The 26,107-nt window shown below is 38.9% G+C and overlaps 1 protein-coding gene across 1 annotated transcript; it reads right to left on the bottom strand.

Annotated features, from left to right (window-relative positions):
- Positions 1-12,584: 12,584 nt before the first annotated feature.
- Positions 12,585-26,076, bottom strand: LOC133662175 (myozenin-2-like). The gene is made up of 6 exons (XM_062065922.1): positions 25,613-26,076; positions 25,172-25,261; positions 23,042-23,208; positions 22,575-22,686; positions 13,022-13,205; positions 12,585-12,913 (listed from the first exon to the last, which is right to left on the bottom strand). The coding sequence occupies exons 2-6, from the start codon at positions 25,251-25,253 to the stop codon at positions 12,694-12,696; spliced, it is 765 nt and encodes a 254-aa protein (XP_061921906.1). The 5' UTR covers positions 25,254-25,261; positions 25,613-26,076; the 3' UTR covers positions 12,585-12,693.
- Positions 26,077-26,107: the final 31 nt, after the last annotated feature.

Genomic DNA, 26,107 nt, shown 5'->3' with positions numbered 1-26,107 from the left:
TCCCATTGGGTTGACTTTTTTCTTGCCCTGATGTACGATCTGAGCCGAGGATGTTGTTGTGGCTTGTGCAGCCCTTTGAGACACTTATGATTTAGGGCTATATAAATAAACTTTGATTGATTGATAATTGATACTAATATCATTGTTATTGCAGACCCCGGATGTCCTTTGGATGTCTCCACATGACCAACAAATCTTAGAGTATTGGTGTAAATGACGCTTTGTTTCCCGAATGCATTTCCAGTCTGAGACTTCAACATAAACCGAAATTAATTGATAATAAGCAACAAAATGAAACATTTGATAAACTTCATGTGCTACTTCTGCAATAACAAACCCTTTTGGAGCTCTGCATTTTGGGAAATAACACAATAACAATATTAACAATAATAAAAGTCAAGCTACATTGTTTGGTTTTCTGCTGGCGGGGCATACTTAGTGTTCATTTATCTTTTTTTTGTTTGTTTGTTTTACTGCAGAAAAAAAGAAGATGACATCAGCATAATTCCTCCCTTTGGCACTTGACCATCTTACTTTGGTTGTGGAGCGCAGCCAAAAGGGGTGACGGTGAAAAATGTCTCTATGCAGTGTTGGCCTCAGTTGCCACAGTAGCTGCAAAGGGCAGAGAAAGAATGCAATGCTCAAGCTGCTATCGCAGGAAGCACTGTTGTGCTATTGTAGCATAATATTGTTTTTTTCAGTATATTTGAACTTTTACATTAATTAATTACATTGTTTTGTGCATGTGTGCGTGTGTGTGTGTTTGTGTGAATTACGGAGGCACTTAAAGACAAACCACCATTGTGACTCACATTCACAACAATGGATAATTTATTCTCCAATAAGCCCAACATGCATGTTTTTGGGACTGTCGGAAGGAAGAAAAGAATACTCACTAACTTGTAAACTCCACAAAGAGATTCCCCAACTGACATTCGAACGCCTCCTGACTGTAAAAAAGCTGACATGCTAGCCACTAACATTATGCAACCTGCAATACATCCATCCATCCATCCATTTTCAATACAATAAAATACTTTAATTTGGGTACAAACAAATTCCAACAACAAGACAATACAATACATTACAAGGAAATACAAAACAATGAAAAAAAAGGTATTTTTTTAGAACTGACTGCAGAATTTAGGAAAATTAAATATATTACAAACCTAAGCAAAAAAAACATGTACAGGCAATATAAAATACAAATAATTCACATTATGTCATGCAGTTATTTTTTCAAATCATCAAGCAGGCCAAAAGCTTTTAAAATTGTCACATGAATTCCAATATACACCTGCAACTCTTGCATTTTTTTTTTTATAAATAAAGAATAGCAAACATTCAGTAAGTACCGGTAAGTTGGGAGTTTAATTTTGAGAAGTACACAGAGAAAAGTCTCTAGGTGACGATAGCGTTTAGTGGTATGACTCTAATTGGTCTCTGGAGCATTAGAACACAGTCTTGAAGGTTCTGTATTTTTAAACTGTAAGTCGGACTGAACAACTCACCCATTCACCTCATTTTAAGACCCTCTACTCACCATTGGCAACTCAACACCACCCCGCTGGCCTCTGAGGGTTGCATGGCTTGTATCCTTTCTGGTATTTTTAGATATCCCATAAGAGTTTGCACCTTCCCGTGAGAACCAACACCTGCTGCGGCCATCCATTTGCCCGAAGCCAGACAACATTGTCTTCTAGAGCCCAACATTAGAATGTTGAATGCCACATCCAGACAGGTTTAGGACTTCTAGGATCTGCTTAATCAAGTGTCTGACTGTGCCCTTCCAGCTTTGACTCCCTTTCACCCAACAACACGCAATGTGATGGTTTATCCGCCGTCAGCACCCATGGGGCGCAGGCTCGGCGCTGTGTGCGCAGATGGAAACCCGAGGGACCCCAAACAACGACACAGGACTGCTGATGGAGCGACTGGAAAGAACAGCTGCTCCTTTGGCGACATCAACTAATTGGCATCTCGTTGACTTTAAAACGACCTGCTTAACCTGTTTGAGCGTAAAGGAGTGTTCTTGTGACATAACACCCTCCCGAAAAGAACCAACATGTTGAGTATAGAGTAGGGTACATACTATCACGATCAAAAGTTTACATACACTTGTAAAGAATATAATGTCATGGCTGTCTTGAGTTCTTTCCAATAATTTCTACAACTGTTATTTTTTTGTGATAAAGTGAGTGGAGCACATACTTGTTGGTCACAAAAAACATTCATGAAGTTTGGTTCTTTTATGAATTTATTATGGGTCTACTGAATATGTGACCAAATCTGCTGGGTCTAAAGTATACATACAGCAATGTTTATATTTGGTTACATGTCCCTTTGCAAGTTTCACTGCAATATGGCACTTTTGGTAGCCATCCACAAGCTTCTGGTTGAATTTTTGACCACTCTTCTTGACAAAATTGGTGCAGTTCAACTAAATTTGTTGGTTTTCTGACATGGAGTTGTTTCTTCAGCATTGTCCACACGTTTAAGGGATCTGAACAGAGATATTCAACGCAAAGATGCGCCTGTCTTCAGATCCTTCAGCAAGTTTTGTAATATGCACGGTCTTTCCCAGCTAATAGCGCTACCTACAAGGGTGTGTGATTCCACCCAATCAACCATAGATCTCATTCTCACTTCAGACCGGCCTAAAATAAAAAATAGTGGGGTCATGATCTGTGGTCTTAGCGACCACTATCTAACCTTCTGCACCCGTAAAATAGCTAAACCTAAAGCCAATGGCCACATAACAGCCCAATCCAGATCCCTCAAAAAATACTCCAATGACAATTTCAATTTAAAATTAGATGAGTGGGACTGGTCCCCTGTGCTTGCGAGCAACATGGTCGATGTTGCTTGGGATCGCTTCAAAACGGTGTTCCTAAAGATACTAAATGACATGGCTCCTGTGAAAACAGTCAGGATCAAAGCCCGCTCGGAACCATGGATGAATCCGGACCTATTAGCTGCCATAAAAGACAGAGACAGGAAATACTCTGAATACCAAAAATGTAAAACAGAAGTAGATAAACAACCCAATAATATCAACCTCAAATTACTCCTTTCAACTCTCAAAAAGCAATGCAATAAATTAAGAAATAAGTCAACCAACCTGACTAAACCCTTTAAAAAAAATTACATTAACGACAAAATAGAGGAAAACACAAATAAGCCACGTGAGCTCTGGAAAATTCTCAACAACCAGCTTCCTGGTTGCAGCCAGAAACTTAAAACAAGACTCACCAACATCAGCATCAAGGAGGGTGACTCCCTCATTACAGACAAAATGGAGGTAGCTAGCAGACTTAACATCTTTTTCACCAGCATAGCCGCAACTCTTGTCAACAAGCTGTCGCACCACTCTGGTCGCTTTGGTGTAGAACACATTAAAGCCTTCTACAGAAAGCTAGGAGTATCCAACGATGATTTCAAATTAGAAATGGTCACAGCTGATGAGGTGTTTAAAAAATTGAGCGCGCTCCACACTAACAAGGCCACCGGCCTTGATAATATTCCCTCCAGATTCCTCAGGGACTCTGCCTCCATCATTGCCCCCATCATCACGCACATAATAAACCTATCAATTACACAAGGCCAAGTACCAAAAGATTTTAAGAAAGCAAGAGTAACTCCCCTCTTTAAAAAAGGAAGCAAATTGGAACCTGGCAACTACCGACCTGTTTCTATTCTCAGTTCTATTTCGAAAGTAATGGAGAAAATAGTTTATGAACAGGTCGATAGTTACCTTGCCACTAATAAACTCATGTACAAATTCCAATCCGGCTTCAGAACTAACCACTCCACTGACACATGCCTTCTCTATCTGACCGACCACATCAAACATGAGGTGGACGCGGGCAAATACTGTGGCATGGTTATGCTGGACCTTCAGAAGGCCTTTGACACCGTTAACCACGCTATACTGTTGGATAAGCTCAGTGCAATCGGATTTAACAAAACCTCATGGAGCTGGATGCAATCTTACTTGGAGGGGAGGGAGCAGGTGGTAGAGGTGAACGGCACCGTGTCCCCCCCCTCTCGGTGAGCTGTGGAGTCCCCCAAGGCAGTATATTGGGACCTTTACTGTTTCTAATATACATAAACGACATGTCATCGGCATGCGACTGTGAATTGTTTTTGTTTGCGGATGACTCTGCCCTGCTGGTATCCGGCAAGGACAAGTCACAGGTGGAGAAAATCCTCAGTGCTGAGCTCTGTAGAACTTGCACCTGGCTCGCTGACAACAAGCTATCCATACACTTGGGTAAAACAGAATCCATCCTGTTTGGGTCCCACATCAACCTTAAGAAAGTCAATGACTTCACCATAAAAGTAGGTGACATTGTTTTCACCAGGAAAGATGAGGTCACCTACCTAGGTTCCATTCTAGAGGCTAACCTTTCCTGTGATAAAATGGCAACCAAGGTAATCAAAAAGGTTAACCAACAAACGAGATTTCTCTACAGAATTTCCTCTCTGGTCAACAAAAGCACCTTGAGGATTCTGGCGGGAACTCTCGTTCAACCCTTTTTCGATTACGCATGCACCTCCTGGTACCCTAGCACCTCCAAAACCCTCAAATCCAAACTCCAAACATCTCAGAACAAGCTAGTCAGGTTACTTCTAGACCTCCACCCCAGATCCCACCTCACTCCTACCCACTTCTCTAAAGTGGGCTGGCTCAAGGTGGAGGACAGAGTTAAACAACTTGCACTGAGCCTAGTCTATAAAATCCGCTACACCTCCCTGATACCGAAGTACATGTCAAACTACGTCCTTAACGTAAATGACCGTCATAACCACAACACCAGGGGGAGCTCCACTAACCACGTCAAACCCAGATTCCGAACTAACAAAGGTCTTAACTCATTCTCTTTCTATGCCACATCAATGTGGAATGCGCTCCCAACAGGTATAAAAGAAAGGGCATCTCTATCCTCCTTCAAAACCGCAATAAAAGTTCACCTCCAGGCAGCTACAACCCTAAACTAACACCCTCCCCGGATTGCTAATAATCAAATGTAAACAATCAAATGCAGATACTTTTTCTTATGCCTTCTGATCCCTCTCTCTCTCTCTCTCTCTCTCTCTCTCTCTCTCTCTCTCTCTCTCTCTCTCTCTCTCTCTCTCTCTCTCTCTCTCTCTCTCTCTATGTCCACTACTTGCTGTCCACATCCTACCCCCCCCCCCTCCACACCCCTGATTGTAAATAATGTAAATAATTCAATGTGATTATCTTGTGTGATGACTGTATTATGATGATAGTATATATGATAATATATATCTGTATCATGAATCAATTTAAGTGGACCCCGACTTAAACAAGTTGAAAAACTTATTCGCGTGTTACCATTTAGTGGTCAATTGTACGGAATATGTACTTCACTGTGCAACCTACTAATAAAAGTCTCAATCAATCAATCAAAAACTTTGGAAAGTCAATTCTAAAACCTTAATTCTAGCCTGATTTAGCCATTCCTTTACCACTTTTGACGTGTGTTTGGGGTCATTGTCCTGTTGGAACATCATCAGGCCGGAGGTTGGGTCTTAGGCACTGTTAGGTGTTCCAACAGGACAATGACCCCAAACAAACGTCAAAAGTGGTAAAGGAATGGCTAAATCAGGATAGAATTAAAGTTTTAGAATGGCCTTCCCAAAGTCCTGACTTAAACGTGTAGACAATGCTGAAGAAACAAGTTCATGTCAGAAAACCAACACATTTAGCTGAACTGCACCAATTTTGTCAAGAGGAGTGGTCAAATCTTCAACCAGAAGCTTGCCAGAAGCTTGTGGGTGGCTACCAAAAGCGCCTTATTGCAGTGAAACTTGCAAAAGGACATGTAACCAAATATTAACATTGCTGTATGTATACTTTTGACCCAGCAGATTTGGTCACATTTTCAGTAGACCCATAATAAATTCATAAAAGAACCAAACTTCATGAATGTTTTTTGTGACCAACAAGTATATTACTGTCACAAAAAAATAAGTGTTTTAGAAAGTTTTGGAAAGTCAAGACAGCCATGACATTATGTTCTTTACAAGTGTATGTAAACTTTTGACCACGACTGTATGTAATGTTTTATATTTGTTTAGACTATTTCTATAACAAGTATTTGTACTTTTGCATTATACGTGTATTGATATATTTTGTCTTTAAGTCAATGACCTGGAGAAAAGGGGAGCTAACATAAGTGAAATAAAGTACAGTGTATTAGATACACTGTAGTAATGAATAATTTTGCGGGTAATTACAGTGTTAAAAATAACGTTCAAAACATAAAACATTCTCATGCATTTTAATCCATCCATCCGTTTCTACCGCACCTGTTCAAGAAGTCGCATTAATGGTAAGAAGTATTTTATTTATTATTTGTTAGCTTCAGAATAACAATGGTATTAAAAAGAATAAGACTCTAAAAATGTTGGTCTTACTTAAAAATGCACGCATTTAGTTGTATTCAGTGGTAAAAAAATATTATATGGCTCTGAGGAAATACATTTTAAAATATTTGGCTTTCATGGCTCTCTCAGCAGAAAAGTTCCCGACCCCTGGTGTAGTTTAATCCATCCATCCATTTTCTACCGCTTGTCCCTTTTCAAAGGTGGACAAGTCGCAACCTCATCGCAGGGCCAACACAGATAGGCAGACAACATTTACACTCACATTCACACACTAGGGCCAATTTAGTGTTGCCAATCAAACTATCCCCAGGTGCATGTCTTTGGAGGTGGGAGGAAGCCGGAGTACCCGGAGGGAACCCACGCAGTCACGGGGAGAACATGCAAACTGCGCACAGAAATATCCCGAGCCTAAGATCGAACCCAGGACCTTCGTATTGTGAGGCACATGCACTAACCCTTGTGCTGCCATAGTTTTATCCATTATTATTATAATAGTCAAGCAGAGTGCTGTAGACTAGCTCAGTGTTGAGCATGGAGTGCAGTGGAGTCAAGTACAGCGGTATGTCAACTTAAGAGTGTTTTGAGATGAGAGCTGTCTCTCGGCTAATTTTTAGACTTTAAGTGGCTAACATTTGAGGGGCAAGAAATCCCTGCCATTAGCTGGCATTCGCCCAAAAACATCTGGTCTTACTTTCTAGCATTAGCTTTCAGCCCGAGATCGACATAACGATGTTTTTTTTATACCACAACGGTAAGAGAGAAAGCGAGTGTGAAGGACAGTGCTGAGAAAAGGAAGTGGATGATATTCATTGAATTCAAGAAATAAATCATTAAAAATACGACTGAGCGTGTAGCTAGCTAACTTTGTGAAGCCGTTGGAGAGTCGAGTCTGCACCATACCGAAGCAGAATGAGTCGATAATGCCAGCCAAGGATGTTAAAATTAAATCCAAATGGTGGACATTTATCCATGAAAATGTGGAGAAGCAGCTGCTGGTGTGTTTGACAGAGAAGCAGCCGGAAGGAGATATTGCAGAATTCTGCTCTCCGAGTTAAATACTGTATATTATTATGACATTACTTCAAAAAACTATGGTTTGAACTACTGTTTACACACTAAATATTCTCAAAAAATTAGTTTTAAATTTTTTAAATGTTAAAATTGTGCTGTTTTGAGAGGGCCAAGCACCAATTAAATTGAATTTGATTCATTTCTGTGGGAGACATTGATTTGAGATACAAGTGTTTTGAGTTAATGTGGAGTATAGTGTAGAGTAGAACAGACTTTCTAAAGGCCACCAAAAAAATATTTGTTTCTCAACTGTGGTCCAACTGGGCTGCAGCGGTTCTCAGTTGTATTCCCACCACTTGTGGCAGTAATGACAATATCAAACAGAAGAAGTCTGGAGCTAAAGTCAAAGAGAAGTTTCTTCAGCCCAAAAATTATAACTAAAGTGGTGAAGCTGTATTTTAATTTGCACTTTAATTTTATGCTCCTGATGGCTGCTGGTTAGCGCATTGCATGGCAGCTCCCGCCATCAGTGTGTGAATGTGTGTGTGAATGGGTGAATGTCGAAATACTGTCAAAGCGCTTTGAGTACCTTGAAGGTAGAAAAGCGCTATACAAGTATAACCCATTTATCATTTATCATTTATTTACAGTTTATTTAACAAACATATATCTTTTTACTATCTATCGTTAATTCAGTTATACCGTATTTATTTTAGCACTGTCTAATTGTACGCAAATTTACTTATGTAAGTATTTATTTATGAGTCAAATTTTTTGCAGTGTATTTGATGAGTAACTATTTTGTAATCAGCCTGGCCTAAGCCTTGATGTTAATCTATGTGATTAACACATGCTTTCATATCATTTGACAAGGTTTATCCTGTTAAACTGCAAGTAGTTTAGACATAATAATTAAATACGATTAAAATCAACAGTAAGATGATTCATCCTGTGTTAATGTTTAAGTGGGCCCAGGCTTCTCTGTAGTCGAAAATATGGGGCCCCGATATCAAAAAGGTTAAGAACCCCTGGAGTAGAATATACTGTAGTAGAGTACAGTGGAATAGAGTGCAGTGAAATAGTGCAACGTGGAGTAAAAGTAAATCAAAGTAGTTAAATATATGTACTTACACTGACAAGAATTTTTTTTTTCCGAATTAAAACAAACAAACACATAAATTACAGTAATGTGATTATTGTATTGGAAACTGTACATACATATACTTAAGACAAAGATGGCAAAAATTATTGCTATGTTACATAAAATCAAAAACTCTGTAAATCAAAAGGCTCTTAACATGTTATATAATTCTTTCGTACTCCCATATCTTAATTATTGTGTTGAAATCTGGGGTAACAATTACAAATCAAACTTCAACTCTGTGTTCTTACTTCAAAAGAAAGCGATTAGAAATTGTAAATTATGCGGATTATCATGACCATACCAATGCTCTGTTTATTAAATTAAAAACATTAAAACTGCACGATCTTGTTGACCTCAACACTGCTATTGTGACGTACAAAGCTTATAACCACATGCTGCCTCGGTGTCTACAGAAGAGGTTCAAACCCAAAGAGAATCCCTATGACCTCAGAGGTTCAGCTGTCTTTCAGAAAGCAAACATAAGAACGGGCTTAAAAAGTAGATGTGTTTCTGTCAGGGGGGTTCAACTTTGGAACAGCTTGGATGATTCCTTAAAATGTTCCAGTTCCATTCACACATTTAAACACTTTAAGACCAATGTCTTGAAAAAATATATCACTCTTGAATCAACACTGTAGTTAATACTATGATCAATGTTAATTAAAAACTAAATGTGAGATATAAATAATAATGGAAGTATAATTGTTTGTTTATAGTATATAATTGGTGCAAAGGTGTGTACACGGATATTTCACATGCCTTTACTGTGTATATAATTAAACTGTGTTTATGTTGTGTATAATGTGTATTTATAATATGTTGTACAAAGGACATTTCATAATTTTCGGAAGTTCATCTTTTACTTGACATTGTTTATAGGGTAGGCGCAATAAGTGTTCAACTTCAGCCTAAACCCTTTCGGTCTGCAACATTTTCATTTTCAATCTATGAATGTATAACTGTTTGTTTATTTTGTTGACCATTGACAGAAGAATAATAAACTAACTAACTAACTAACTAACTTGTGAAACAAACTGTATATTTGATCTATATGCTTCAATTAAAACAACAAACTTCCCCTACTTGGTTTCGGATAACACAATGCCATGCTCATGTTGAATTAACCACACCAGAGCATACAGTTTACTTTAGTGTGCAGCGTTGGCCTCGTGCCAAGTGAAAACAAGCCTGAGGGGAAACTAGTTAGACACTAATAATCAAATTGTCTGACTCTCCCCCTCCACTAGCCTCTACTAGCCAGTGCCAATATTATTTCCCACTGGTGCCATGTGATAAACGCTCCAATCAGAGTGCAACTGGAGTTCACACACTACTAATGAAGAGAGGCACTATTTATTTAGTGGGCGATTTGGCAGCGCTGCTCCATTCGTCATTCTTCATGCAGTGTCTTCCGAAAAGTCCACCCCTGACAAGAATTCAATACGGGACTGGGGGTGCGGGCGGCGGGGGGGGGGGGGGGGGGGGGGTGGGTGGGAGGGAAGGTGTGGCAACATTCCAAGCGGTCTCTGACTGAGGCTTGGAATGTTGATGCTGGATTTAGTCACATGTTAGCAGACAATATGACACATTTGTGCTGATATCATGGACAGTCAAAACACAAACATAACAGGGAAGGGATGGGTCGGATAACAGAGCGCAGACATTTTTTTCTATTTTACTGTACCTGATCAATTATTTAAAAGTTACTAATTTGTTCATCCATTCTTTTTCTCTATATATGTCCTCATTAGTGTCACATGTGAGCGACAGTATCTCAACTGACTTTTTTTGCTCTATGCTGTTTAACCTGTAAAGCACTTTGGTCCAATTTAAAAATTGTTGTAAACGTGCTATATAAATAAAGTTGCCTTGCCCAAAAGGCGGTGTACACCCTGGACTGGTCAACAACCAATAACAGGACAGTTGTAGAAAAAAATAAACTCACACCTGTGGAGAACATGTAAATTCCACACACTGATGTTCCAATTGCAATTTAACCACCTACTCAGTGGCCTAGTGGTTAGAGTGTCTGCCCTGAGATCGGTAGGTTGTGAGTTCAAACCCCGGCCGAGTCATACCAAAGACTATACAAATGGTACCCATTGCCTCACTGCTTGGCACTCAGCATCAAGGGTTAGAATTGTGGGTTAAATCACCAAAAATTATTCCCGGGCGCAGCACTGCTGCTACCCACTGCTCCCCTCACCTCCTACGGGGTGAACAAGGGGATGGGTCAAATGCAGAGGACAAATTTCACCACACCTAGTGTGTGTGACAATCATTGGTACTTTAACTTTAACTTAACCCCCAATCACTGTGAAGCAAACATGCTAACCACTATTTAGAAATCCCATTAAAGGGGTCTTATGAGGAATTTTGTCTTTTCTGACAAGGCTTGAGACTGGCGTTAAACAAAACCAAAGCATCAAATCATAAGGTTCATGCAGTTTGGTGTGAGCTTGCACACGGTTTTAGTTGCCTCTGTTAGCAGGGTTTTGTAGTCTGGCTACGTCATGACGTCACAGCGAGGCGGACTCACTTATTTGGAAATGAAGTCAGGCCCTCAGCCAGAGGCCGTGAAGGTAGGATGAAGCATTATTTTCATCTAATCTTGGCATGCGCATAATAACTGTGCATCTGATTTTATGCATAGTCTTATTCGATCGGTGAATGTGCAGGTGTACCTGATGTTGTGACCGGGTGAATCTATACAGTGTTTATGAAGTTTATTTTCAGTGGTGTCTGGAAAAAAAATAGCGGCAACGTCTTCAAGATATCTTTTTAAACATTGTATATTTTCAAAAGATAAATTATTCTTTTGGAGAGAGTGCACAGGGCAGAGTGTCCGTCCTGAGACTGGAAGGTCGTGAGTTCAAATCCCGGTCGAGTCATACCAAAGACTATAAAATGGGACCCTTTGCCTCCCTGCTAGGCACTCAGCATTAAGGGTTGGCATTGGGGGATTGAATCACCAAAATGATTCCCGAGCACGGCCACCTCTGCTGCTCACTGCTCCACTCACCTCCCAGGGGGTGAACAAGGGGATGGGTCAAATGCAGAGGATAATTTCACCACACCTAGTGTGTGTGTGACTATCGTTGGGAGTTTAACTTAACTTTTAATTTGCAATCTGGGAACAGACGACAGACTCAACCAAGGACTGTGGAACATAATTTACAGCAAAACACATCTAAAAATATTATCTAGACCACAAGGAAGTGTTTTAAATGTTGACTGAAATCGTTATAGTTCCCATTTAATAAAATAGAATAGAAATAAATCCAAGTAATGTGCAGTGAAATTATGTGAAGTGGAATAATTGCAGTTGGTCGCTACATTTGTAAGTGCAAGTTAAAACTCTACTATGCAAAGCCAAAACCATTTATCAACAACACCCAGAAACGCCGCCGGCTTCCCTGGGCCCGAGCTCATCAAAGATGGACTGATGTAAAGTGGAAAAGTGTTCTGCGGTCTGACGAGTCCACATTTCAAATTGTTTTTGGAAACTGTGGACGTCGTGGCCTCTGGAACAAAGAGGAAAAGAACCATCCGGATTGTCATAGGCACAAAGTTCAAAAGCCAGCATCTGTGATGGTAAGGGGGTGTATTAGCGCCCAAGACATGGGTAACTTACACATCTGTGAAGGCACCATTAATGCTGAAAGGTACATACAGGTTTTGGAGCAACACATGTTGCCATCCAAGCAACGTTATCATGGACGCCCCTGCTTATTTCAGCAAGACAATGCCAAGCCACGTGTTACAACAGCGTGGCTTCGAATGAAGGAGAGTGAATAAGAGTAAAGGGAAGTGGCGTAAAATGGAGTGGCACAAAGTGAAGTGAAGTGGAGTGGAGGAAATTACAGTAAAGTGGAGTGGAGTAAAGTAAAAAGGAGTGAAATAAAGTGAATAAGTGGAGGGTAATGGAGGAAAGTAGAGCGAGGTGAAGTAAAAGTTGGGGCAAGGAGACTGAAATGGAGTAATGTGGAATTAAATAAGTGGGCAATAATGCATTTGAGACTATTTTATTGAGCAAAAACCCCCAAAATAATTGACATTATACACTACTGTATAAGCTTTTCTTTTTTTTAAATGAAGCCAATGTTAGCTACAGCATGACAGGTTCAAAGGTCATCCGACTCAGGTGGCTGGCAAACGTCGGCGGTGAGGGTGACCGGAGGATCTGTGGACGCCCATCCTAGGGCGGATCTGTTAAATGAAGGGCGACACGGCGCAGAGTCCACTTGGAGCTCGGGGTATTCGGGCATGGTGAGCTCCACCTTTTGCGTCTTTCTGGGTGGAGGGCGGGGCGCTTTGGAGAAGCCACCGAAGGGAGTCGCCACTCTGAATGTGATTAATGATGGCGTGACTTGAATTAAACGTTGTTTTGATCAAACAATAGAGTTACAAATCTCTCCGATGGACACGAAAGAAGACAGTTGATATTCTCACCGATTGAAACTTTTGTAGCTTGGCAGGTCTGCCGCTGCTTCCGGCTCGGACAAGTGGTCGATGAGGGTCTCAACCAAGGTCGGGTCACTGATGATGGCCTGTTCCCACGGTGAGTGGTATGACTTTGGGACAGCCGTACTGTTGAACTTCTCCGCTGGGATGTCTTTTAAAGGACTGCCGTACCCTGGGATGGTCGCATGGCAGAAACAGAGGTCAAACATGTTAATAAGTAATTCAAAAGGAAATTAAGTACCGATTAGTAAATATTTGTATTTGATATCATATATAACATTTGATTAGGTAATAGAGAATTTACATCTTACACTTGCGTCAAAATCTTCCTAACTTTTATTTGAATTTACGATATTAGTTTCAGCACATCTCGGCTGTTGCTTCCTTTGTTGTTTTTTCTAATGTGTATATTAATGCTATGAACACAATTTACTACGATTCAACTTTTTGTTTTGTTTTAACCTTTATAAGCATCAGTACACACATGTTTTTATTTCTTTCTCTATTGTAGTGGTCTTCAACAGGGGGTCTGCGACCCCACATATGTCTGCAGAGGTAGCATGGAAGTCATGACATTTTTGGCTGTTTAGACTTGTTTTTCAATATATGGTTTTACATATACACTATATTTCCAAAAGTATTTGGCCACCTGCAAGTGGCATCCCATTCCTAACCCATAGGGTTCAAAATTATGTCGGTCCACCTTTTGCAGCTATTACAGCTTCAACTCTTCTGGGAAGGCTGTCCACAAGGTTGTGGAGTGTGTTTATAGGAATTTTCGACCATTCTTCCAAAAGCGCATTGGTGAGGTCACACACTGATGTTGGTCGAGAAGGCTCTCAGTCTCTGTTCTAAATCATCCCAAAGGTGTTCTATCGGATTCAGGACAGGACTCTGTGCAGGCCAGCAAGTTCATCCACACCAGACTCTGTCATCCATGTCTTTATGGACCTTGTTTTGTGCCCTGATGCACAGTCATGTTGGAAGAGGAAGGGGCCCGCTCCAAACTGTTCCCACAATGTTGGGAGCATGGAATTGTCCAAAATGTTTTGGTATCCTGGAACATTCAAAGTTCCTTTCACTGGAACTAAGGGGCCAAGCCCAACTCCTGAAAAACAACCCCACACCATAATTCCTCCTCCACCAAATTTCACACTCAGCACAATGTGAAATGTAGCGTTCTCCTGACAACCTCCAACCCCAGACTGGTCCATCAGATTGCCAGATGGAAAAGCGTGATTCATCACTACAGAGAAAAAGAGCCATCAATCTGTCAATCCTTTCCGTGTCCGGGCCAGGTAAGGTTCCCCCTGTTGAGTGAAATTAAGCCGCAGGAGTGGAGCCTGCGGCTTAATTTAGCTGCTTAGTTTGCAGTAAAAGATTCTATGAGAAGACACATTTGACACATTTGACTCTAGAGTCCAGTGGTCACGTGCTTAACACCACAGCATCCCACGCTTTGCATTGGACTTGGTGATGTATGGCTTAGATGCAGCTGCTCGGCCATGGAAACCCATTCCATGAAGCTCTCTGCGTTCTGTACGTGGGCTAATTGGAAGGTCACATGAAGTTTGGAGCTCTGTAGCAACTGACTGTGCAGAAAGTCGGCAACCTCTTTGCACTCAGCTCTTCAGCATCCGCTGACCCCTCTCTGTCAGTTTACGTGGCCTACCACTTGGTGGCTGAGTTGCTGTTGTTCCCAAACTCTTCTATTTTCTTATAATAAGTTGACTTTGGAATATTTAGGAGCAAGGAAATTTCACGACTGGATTTGTTGCACAGGTGGCATCCTATGACAGTTCCACGCTGGAAGTCACTGAGCTCCTGAGAGCGGCCCATTCTTTCACAAATGTTTGTAGAAACAGTCTCCATGCCTAAGATTTTATACACCTGTGGCCGGGCCAAGTGATTAGGACACCTGATTCTGATAATTTGGATGGGTGGCCATATGCTTTCGGCAATATAATGTAATTGTAGATATTTATACTTTTCCCTCATGAAAATGTGTTTACACAAGATAAACAGATACATGGGTCGTTAACAAGAGAGTCGCTCCACTTCATTATATCTGAACATCATAAAAAGCTCAGAGAGGATAATATGGCCACCAATATTAGCTGGGAATGTGTCACCTATTTCTTGACTATCGTAACACTGATCGTCATTAAAAATAAAAACTATTAATTTTCATGAAAGTTATAGTGCTCGTTGACATCATGCTTTTACAAGCTGTGATAAGATAGGAGGAGGTTATCATTTTTCATGAGCCTGGGACAATATTTTAAGAAGGTAGCAATGCCTGGAAGACAACAACAGGGGTTAAATAAAGTAAAAGCAACTGCAAATCAACCACAGTGACAAAAGCAAGTGGAGCTGAGGGCTTTCTTTTGGCTTCCTTATTGTACCTGTATGTCTTATATATAAAAATGTTATCATTTAATTCAATGCAGTCCGGCAAAATGTAACACACAGTAACACACCGTACTTTTGTTGTGAAGCTTGTTTCTTTGGAACGCTTGACGACTGTAATGTGTGACGTGACGGCGAGAAAGACATAGTTGGATGTAAATGATTGTCTCAGAAAAGTAGCTCACATTAGGAGTTTTCTTTTTATTGTGGTTTCATTACACTCTTGTGTTTAATATTTTTGTTTATTTTATATGTCCTTTGTGCCTTCTGTGTACAATAGAAGTGACTGAGGCATTATTTTATGTAATTTATGTATAAGACCTGACTTACACTGTATAACTCGGCTTACATAAATGTCTAGGAATGGAAGTCGTTCATAACTCGAGGAACACCTGTATTCACCTAACTCTCCATCAAGGACCGGTGAATATTGGCATAGGTAACTCTAGGACGGGGGTCAGCATGCGGCTCTTTAGTGCCGTCCTAGTAGCTCCCTGGAGCATTTTTTAAAAAGGATTGAAAATGGAAAAAGATGGGGGAAAATTTTGTTTTTGTTTTAGTATGTGTGTGCATGCTTCACTGATGAGAGTATTTGGTGAACGTTCGGTGACAGATTTAAGTTAGAACGATACGGTATTTGGTGAATCGTTTTGTCCTACACATTTTGGCGGTTCTTGAACTCAGTTTGTTTACATGTAAAATCTTCCACGCCTTCTGTGTCTCATTTTGTCCACCAAACGTTTTATGCTGTGCGTAAATGCACAAAGGTGAGCTTTGTTGATGTTATTGACTTGTTGGAGTGCTAATCAGGCATATTTGGTCAGTGCGTTACTGCAAGCTAATCGATGCTAACATGCTATTTAGGCTAGCTGTATGTACATATTGCATCATTATGCCTCATTTGTAGGTATATATCAGCTCATTGAATATTCTTTACTTTTATCCTCTTTGTGTTTAATTTATATTTGCATGTCTCATGACACATTATCTGTATGTAATATTAGCTGCATTTCAGATTGTTGTTTGTGTGCCATGTTGTTCCAGACCACAGCAAACATTACCCAGCTTGCAAAGATTGTAATAAATCCATTAGAAGAAGACAGCCTGCCGTTTTCTTTACCTTGGACACACACATCTATACCTTTGGCCATTAAAAGCCAGTAATTTCCAGGAGTTATCTCACCTTCCGAATAGCCTCTGATCTATGAATGTTTTCTAATGTAAAAATGTGTAGAATAAATATTAAATTTCAACATTTCTGTCAACGAAGATTTGCTTCAGCCTGCGACACATAGTCATTTTTATAGTAAGCTAATATAGCTACTATAGACACTTACGTCATGTGTTGTCGTCATTATAACACTTATATAAGACTTTTAAAGTCATTTTGATAGTAGGCAATTATAGCTAATGTAGACACTTACGTCATGTGTTGCCTTCATTATAAGACTTATATACGTCTTTTAATTTTTTGCGGCTCCAGACAGATTCGTTTTTTGTATTTTTGGTCCAATATGACTCTTTCAATGTTCTGGGTTGCCGACCCCTGGTCTAGGACTAGTTCAATTTGAAACATTTTATGCAATATTTATAAGTAGGGGTCCCCGCTTCATCTCTACTCCAGTTTGGGGTCCTTGGCCTGCAAAACGTTGAACATTAGCAGCTTATACTTTCACAAATATACTTTTTGTGTCTTTTTTTTAGCATCATAACATCAACAGAACTTGCCTGTTTACTGTTACATGTTTTCTAATGTGCATAATTATGCAATTAACCACTTAGCCAAGTCAAACCGTTACAACTAAAATTTGGATTTATTTGTTTTTAAACTTGTTAGTCTCAGTACATCTGGACCAAACTCTTTCTTACGCTTGCCTTGGAATCAACCATTATGTCTAGCGTAACTATGGTAATCAAAGCCAATTTGCATTTGAAGTTAAAATTAAGATAGTTGTCATCTTTTACAACCTTTTTAGCATCAGCATGCTTCAAATGTATAGTCGTATACGGTATGCAAGAACATTGCAAAGAGCAGTAACTTTCCGTTCCGTACAGTCTTAAAGTGGCCCTACAGTATTATGCAAAACCAAATTTTCTTACCTAAGGGTACCTGTTGTTGTGTATTTGGGATCTGCATAAGTCCCGAAAAATTTAAATCAAACCATGGAGGTGTGGCAGAGATATTTATAAAGCAATCTTGCCTTCCTTCATACTTACTTCAAATGAGCCGTTTAGAATTTGCCGCAGTAGTAATTTTTTCCCCTAATAATGACGTCAGTAGGTATTTCCAAATATGGTAGAAATTTACCCAAAGTGATTTGCGCGAGTCCGCCATTTTAGTCCGCACTGTAGTCAGTAAGATCCTTCTTTTTCTTTGTTGTCTTGCACATGCACCTTCCGCTGTTGCCATTTCTAATACAAATCAGTGTAAAGCTCTAACTTATATCTGTCAGTAGACCCGATATGAAAGAACAAACAACTAGAACACGGCTAAAGGGGAGAAGACGCAGTCGAAGTGGAGGCATGTAAAAAAGAACGCCCACAAAACAGCGCATCCTGAAGAGATGGTCAGAAAGCAGCTTGAAGATGGTCTGTAAAACATCATCTATGTAAAAATGTGTCTGTAAAACATCGTCTATGCACAATTTGGATGTTATGTAGACCACAAGGAAGTGTTTTAAATGTAGAAAGATAAATCATGATACAACCCCTTAAAACAGAGGTGTCAAATTCATTTTAGATCGAGGGCCACATGGAGAAAAATCTATTCCCAAGTGGGCCGGACTGGTAAAATTACGGCACGATAATTTGAAAATAAAGACAACTTCAGATTGTTTTCTTTTTTTGAAAATAGAACAAGCACATTCTGAAATTGTACAAATCATAATGTTGTTGGGTTTCTTTTTACAATTACCTGTTGCGGTTAATAGTATAAATACTTTATTTGTCATTATTTATATTTTCTGAATAAATTATGTGATAATGTTCATCAGTCAACTCATTGGTGTTAATTTTCAATCTATCGAGATACAAAAATGATATAAAAATCAAATTACAGTATATTGTTCATGTAGTTTGATCATTTTCCTCGACTGATTTACTAACATCATGTGGTTTATTTTGTACATGTGTAGCATCATCTACAAATATACAAAGAATTGCTATTGCGACATTTCAGGTGAATTTTTATACTTAGCAAACTCATGCTGCGGGCCGGATAAAACCTGTTTGCGGGCCTGATCCGGCCCTCGGGCCATACATTTGACACCCCTGCCTTAAAACAAGCGTTGGAATCTTCCTCCATTTAGAGTCGATCAAAACTAACACTTTTATTCATTAAGAATTTTCTCGTTTTAATTTTTTTTTGCATCAGCACATCTCCCTGCATTTGGCTGATTCCTTTTAAGGTTTTATCTGATGGACGTAATTAAGCTAGCGTTGTATTGTTATGTAGAGTGGAACTGCATCAAACACAACTTACTTTTAAATCTATGACCAAACCCTTCTTTTTTTTGTTTATTTTGTTTATTTTTTTGTATCCAGCAGCTGTTTACTATTAGGTACAGTAATATGCTCGCATCAGAATCGACCATTATTTGGTTTTCTGATCTTTTAAGTGAGATTTAAGGCGTGTGACATCCCCAGCAAGCATTTCCTGTTTGCTAATGTTGCTTGACATACGCTAGACGTGCATTAGAGTCAGACCACTTCAACCATATTCTATGACCTCAAATGACCTATTTGGTCGAGATACTTTCCGTAAAAGAAACCAACAAGAAAAGAAAAAAACGTCCCCTCAGGTTTGTTTGGGCTCTGCGTCTTCCCCCTGAGGACAAAACATAAACTCAGGAAGGGGAATTGTTCATTGTGAGAGGTTCGGACATGACACGACGCCCCACATTATGTAACGCGCCAGCTCGGAGAAGGATAGTACTTTGGCTAGGCCTCGAGCTTGCAATCATATGTGGTTTAAAAGGATGTGTTGACGCTGTATTCTAATAATACCAATGATAATGATAATAATATTATCATTATCCTTTTGGACTTAGATAGCACTTTTAAAAATACTTAAATAAATAAATAAAACAAAAAAATTAAAATGTACATCTATTTATATTTCATAATTATATATGTTTAAAAATATATACTTTTATTTATCTACAAAATTAAAAAAAGAAAAAAATACAACTCCATTACAATATCGTCATTTGTAATAAAAATGTAATAAAAAATATTATTAAAAGAGCATTGAAAAAAGAAACAGTGTGTATCTATAAAGGAGCACGTGAAATAATCAAAAAATTTAATAAATAATAAAGGTAAAACGATCTTAGTCTTGATCAACAATACAATATATAATCACCTCATATATGAGAATATTTATATTCATGTAATTCAAATACAATTATTTTATTTTTTTTTATCCTTTTTTATTTAAATAAAATAAAATAAAATTAAAATTAAATGAAATTAAATAAAACAAAATAAAATGAAATAAAATTAAATACAATTTAATTAAATTGAATTAAATAACATTTGATTTAATGAAATACAATGTAATAATATTAAATACAATTAAATACAAATGTAAAAAATTAAATACAACTCAATTTAAAGAAGACTTATTATACCAAACCAATTTTTCTTATCTATGTGTCTTTGTGAATTTGGGACCTGCATAAGTCCCGAAAATTTTAAATCAAACCTTGGAGACAAGGCAGAGATGTTTATAAAACAATCTTGCCTTTCTTCACACTTGCTCCAAAAGAGTGAATTAATTTTTCCCATCTCTCAAGTTGTTTTTTCATTGGTGACGTCAGCAGGTATATAGAGCTGAGTCCCCCAATGTAACCCGATGTCGTAGTCAGTCATTTCCTTATTTTTCCTCTGCTCTCTTCTTGTGATGCGGACTGTCTCGAACATTCACATGCATTCTCCGCTGTTGCCATTTACAAAACAAATTAGCGTATAGTTCTAACTTATATCTGTCAGTAGACTCGATATGGAAGCGCTAAAAACAACAACATTAGTGATGGGGAGAAGACGCAGTGAAAGTGGAGGCACGTACACTACCGTTCAAAAGTTTGGGGTCACATTAAAATGTCCTTATTTTTGAAGGAAAAGCACTGTACTTTTCAATGAAGATAACTTTAAACTAGTCTTAACTTTAAAGAAATACACTCTATACATTGCTAATGTGGTAAATGACTATTCTAGCTGCAAATGTCTGGTTTTTGGTGCAAAATCTACATAGGTGTATAGAGGCCCATTTCCAGCAACTATCACTCCAGTGTTCTAATGGTACAATGTGTTTGCTCATTGGCTCAGAAGGCTAATTGATGATTAGAAAACCCTTGTGCAATCATGTTCACACATCTGAAAACAGTTTAGCTCGTTACAGAAGCTACAAAACTGACCTTCCTTTGAGCAGATTGAGTTTCTGGAGCATCGCATTTGTGGGGTCAATTAAACGCTCAAAATGGCCAGAAAAAGAGAACTTTCATCTGAAACTCGACAGTCTATTCTTGTTCTTAGAAATGAAGGCTATTCCACAAAATTGTTTGGGTGACCCCAAACTTTTGAACGGTAGTGCACATTAGACCGCCTACTAACCACCCTGAAGAGACGTCAGAAAGCTGCTAGAACATGGCCTGTAAAACATAATTTATGTAAAAATTTGACCAAAAAAACCCACCATTACATGTTATGTAGACCAAAAGGAAGTGTTTTAAATGTATATTAAAATCATAATATGACCAATTTAATATAATTTATTTTAATTTGATGCTGATCATTTCTACCGCCAACACAGATAGACAGACAACATTCACACTCACATTCACACACTGCCCAGGCCTGGTTTAATTGTGTGTGACATATTTTATAAATTAAGATAACTTATATTAAGTACAAAAGATATTCAGAAATAAAGCTGAATAAATAGAGTCAAGAATAGTTGTTTGTAGAATCAAGCGGAAGTTATTCAGTTGCAGGTGACGCATTTCCACTTAATTCCGATGTTAGCGTAATAGTGTACGTAAGCGAATCGGTAGGAGAGTTTGGATGCTATTAAAAGTAAAAAGAAATTATAAAAACATAAAAGCTCCTGATGGTGTTTTCCAACCCAAGTGCAATAATGTATCTAAGTTGTAAGTTTATGTATGTTAAAAACAACAAAAAGGCATGATTGTAGATTTAAAAGTTACCTCATAAAACGCAGCTGATGCCATTTCTCAAGGCCTAATCAAAGATTCAAATGTTGATGAAGTATTTTACTTTAGAGAAAATATTACCGAAAACAGCTGAATGTATTTCAAATGTGCTGGTACAAGTTTTAAAAATGACAAAAACAGGGTGTAGAAAATTAAATCAATGCTAGTAATTAAACATTTTAAGTCAGCATCTGTGATGGTATGGGGGTGTATTAGTGCCCAAGGCATGGGTAACTTACACATCTGTGAAGGCACCATTAATGCTGAAAGGTACATACAGGTTTTGGAGCAACATATGTTGCCATCCAAGCAACGTCTTTTTCATGGACGCCCCTGCTTATTTCAACAAGACAATGCCAAGCCACGTGTTACGCGTGGCTTCATAGTAAAAGAGTGTGGGTACTAGACTGGCCTGCCTGTAGTCCAGACCTGTCTCCCATTGAAAATGTGTGGCGCATTATGAAGCCTAAAACACCACAACAGAGACCCCCGGACTGTTGAACAACTTAAGCTGTACATCAAGCAAGAATGGGAAAGAATTCCACCTGAAAAGCTTCAAAAATTGGTCTCTTCAGTTCCCAAACGTTAACTGGGTGTTGTTAAAAGGAAAGGCCATGTAACACAGTGGTAAAAATGCCCCTGTGCCAACTTTTTTGCAATGTGTTGCTACCATTAAATTCTAATGATTATTTGCAAAAAAAAAATGAAGTTTCTCAGTTCGAACATTAAATATCTTGTCTTTGCAGTCTATTCAATTGAATATAAGTTGAAAAGGATTTGCAAATCCTTGTATTTTGTTTTTATTTACAATTTACACAACGTGCCAACTTCACTGGTTTTGGGGTTTGTAGATCCTTCCACATTTTGTATGCTTATTATGAGTATCTGTAACATTGCGTTTTATAATGTGTGTTGCCTACCAGGGGCGATACTGTCTGGATGTGGAACCGTTTCAGTGGCTTCCACTGTGCTCGCCGGTTTCTCAGGATTGTTATTTTCCGTGGAATTATCAGCTTGAGAGTCCACCGCGTTCTAGAAGGAAGAAGACGAGGAAGAAGTCAACAACATTAGGGACACTGTGGCGCAGCTTTCATCCCCATGAAAGATATTTATGATGATTTACTCCAGAACTTCCTGAGGATGAACTTGAAACAAAATTCCACTCCATTCGCCCGCCGGCAATAAACAAAGCAAAAATATGCGAGTCACTTAAACATAGGAAGGGAAGTTCAAGGAGGGGGGCTTCCTTCTTGTGTAATCATCACTTGTAGAGACATCAAGAGTCACTTAATGCTGCAGAAGAGGTCCTTAGAAGGTCTTGTTATATGGAGGCTCATTGACACAACACAAACAAGAGGTAGTAATAAAACAAATTATACATACATACATTCATGTGTGTGTTTTTGTCATTCTGGACGTTCTCATAGGTGTATTTTTCCGACCGTCTCTGGCGCATCTTAAAGAGGCGGGATCCTCGATTGGAGGCGAGGGACAGTTCTTCCAGCATGATCTCCTTGGGCACGCTCACCTTTTTCCCCAGATCCATCTGCACATCTGTCGTATAAAAGCAAGAAAAAGAGGCAACAAGAAGTTCATAGCGCATATTCATTTTGCCATCCCGCTTCTGACACCAAAAGTACATTACTGTACGTTTGAGTGCAAAATGGCTTGGTTACTCTCGAAGATACAACTTTTGACAAGTGATTGAAGTCCGTACCCGCTTATCCATTCAAGTTTTGCTTTTAGCAAGGTAACAAGTATCTCTCAGCTGTCAGCAGTTTTCAAGTGCGTCCACTGTTGCCAGACAGCAGTTGCCCTAGCCTCAAATAACGTGTTCAAGACGACAAAATGGATTGGTTACATTGGGCCCTAAAAGTATTCATAGTCAGGGTATGTGCAAGTGTATGTGTAAGTGAGTATGTGTAGGTATAGAAATGAGTTACCTTGAAATCCTATTTCTCTGACCAAAAGTATATCAAAGTAGCTAAAAAGATGAAAAGTCCTAATAATTTTAATATTAATATAATATTACCTGACCGCTTCCATGTTAGCTACCTCTCTTTGTTTATAATGTATATGTTCTGCTGGATCTACTCTCTATTTTTATTATATTGTACATGGTAATTGGGATTTGTTATATATTATATAATAATATAATATAATATAATAATATAATATATCAGTATATATTATATACTGTATATATAATATGTAAATATTACATATGTGTTATATTTTCTATTGCTACTATGGTACATTTTTAGTCTACTTTATACCTTTTGTTTTTGCCCTCTTTTTGTGCCCTTGTGTGCATTATCCTTTCCATCCTTTGTAACTGAGCTACTGTGTGGAACAATTTCCCTTGTGGATCATTAAAGTTTGTCTAAGTCTAAGTCTAATTTACTAAATTATAAAAGCCAAAGCTTCTCTGCTGCCCTAAACACTATCAGTATTTCTTCTATAAAATTGTATTAAATGTAACTTAGACAATGGGTTTCACTATGTACAGCGCTTTGAGTCACTAGAGAAAAGTGCTATATAAATATAATTCACTTCGCTTAATTTACAGTACAGTATTCTCAGCAGTCTATTATCTTCATTTCAGTGTGTCTCTTGGCAGCATTTCTTCCAGTATCCAATTAGATTCTATCTACTGTCTTGCCAAGTCAAGGTAATCCGCTGAAAGCCTTCAGAATCAAGGGTCCCGGCCCATTACAACCTAAACTATATTAGAAATGAGGCTGTTTCTTTAACAAAAAATACATTTTGGAGTAGCCTTTTAGGCCTGCATGCATGTGTACAAAAATGTCAGCATTTTCACCCTTTGAATGGTTAATAAGAGCAGAACTGCCCACAATGGCTGACTTCTGGAAGAGCAGAAATTTACCCGGTGTGAGACATTCTTAGAAATCAATTTTCAAGGTGAACTATAATAAAATGGATACTTTTAAAACCTTGTCTTTTATACCTTGGTAAAAATTGCCCATATGAGCTACATAAGTGCAGGCACCAACAACACCCGTTGACTTCCTTCGTCCTCCTATTTCAGACACCAGAAGTGTGTTAAAATGGCGTCATACACACAACGCTAGTACTTTTGTCAACTACTATTGACCATATGAGGTGGGCCAGCCTACATCAGTGTCGATGGAACCCTTTGCAATCCTATGTCTGACCCCAAAAGTATATTTAAATAACTCAAAAGATAAAATGACCTGATGCACTCAAAGTTTCTACTGGCTGGATAAAGTACATTAGTGTAAGTGGAACTCTTTGTAATTCCTAATTGTGACTCCAAAAGCATATCTAGATGACTAAAGAGAAATTGGCTTCATACACTCAAATGTATGCGGTTTTTGTACCTTTTACAACCGTTATTGGCCACATAAGGCCCGTTCGGGGAAGTGGAAATCTTTGAAATCCTACTTCTGACACCAAAACATATCACCTTACCTGAAAGTGAGGAAATTAAACTACTCTACATAAAGACAAATGGAAGATGGGGGAATGCTACTACCTTCCAGGGCTTGCACCTCTCTACAAATCGCCTCAGCCTGAAGTTTCCTTTCCCTGGTCGTCATGGTGGAGAACAGCGACATGCCTGATCCTGGGATTTGCAATTGGGACACGTTATAAGTATGCCTTACACAACACAATGCATGTGTGACATCAAGCACATGCAGTCCAAGTGCTGAGTGACTGAAAAGGGCAAGGTTAGCACATCTCTTAAAATAACCTCGTCCTGTTAAACTGCTCGCACAAACTCATCAAGACACTTCTAGCGACTGTGTCAGGACCCTATAGAGTCAATATGTGGTGAATTGGTGGAATAAAACAAAGTATCACATTACTATTTCAAGTACTTTGTGAAGGTTCTACACAGAACTTGCTTTAAACATTTGGAAACAAAATAAAACATTCAGAAAATGGACAAACGTCTCTGTAGAAGCTTGCTTACCTGCACTGAAGTACTCTGGAGATCAGAGATGGGTCTGTCGTTGCACCTTCAGGGTGCGGGAACTAGCAAAAGAACCTCGATAGTGGGTACACTCCACGGCATAGGGGGCCTCGCTGAATGAGTGGGTGGGTGGATGGACGGGTTGGTGTCACTGTATCATAGGTATTTACTGTAACTCGCAAGCGCCTAAATTTAGAGCGCTTCAGTGTCTTGGCTGGCGTTGCAATACAGTAGCAGGGTGAAAAGTTGTGTCGTGATGCAATGGAACAGGTGCCAGGTAAGTCCCTCCCTTCGACCTTAACGAGGATGTAAGAAGCACATATTGCGCTATTGTTGTATTTATTTTACGAGAAAGGCTGCATGTTAAATCACAAACAGGTCAGTTCCAAATCATTGTGTCGCCATGCAAAAAAGAAGAAACCACTACAAAAAAAGATATAATAGTACTCTAAAAATAAGTCTCTCAGTGTTTTTGTTTAATTAAGGCATGCAAAT

Source organism: Entelurus aequoreus, linkage group LG12 (assembly GCF_033978785.1).
Source record: "Entelurus aequoreus isolate RoL-2023_Sb linkage group LG12, RoL_Eaeq_v1.1, whole genome shotgun sequence".
Lineage (NCBI taxonomy): Eukaryota > Metazoa > Chordata > Actinopteri > Syngnathiformes > Syngnathidae > Entelurus > Entelurus aequoreus.
The sequence above is the reverse complement of the archived record's forward strand: the minus strand, read 5'-3'. Positions and strand labels throughout refer to the sequence as shown.

Excerpts from the sequence above, each read along its gene's own strand:
- LOC133662175 (XM_062065922.1), bottom strand. The coding sequence starts at position 25,253 with ATGTCGCTGTTCTCCACCATGACGACCAGGGAAAGGAAACTTCAGGCT. Across the intron at positions 13,206-22,574 it reads TCCAGACAGTATCGCCCCTG|GGTACGGCAGTCCTTTAAAA; the intron begins GTAGGCAACACA and ends CGACCATCCCAG. Across the intron at positions 12,914-13,021 it reads AGCTACAAAAGTTTCAATCG|AGTGGCGACTCCCTTCGGTG; the intron begins GTGAGAATATCA and ends AATCACATTCAG.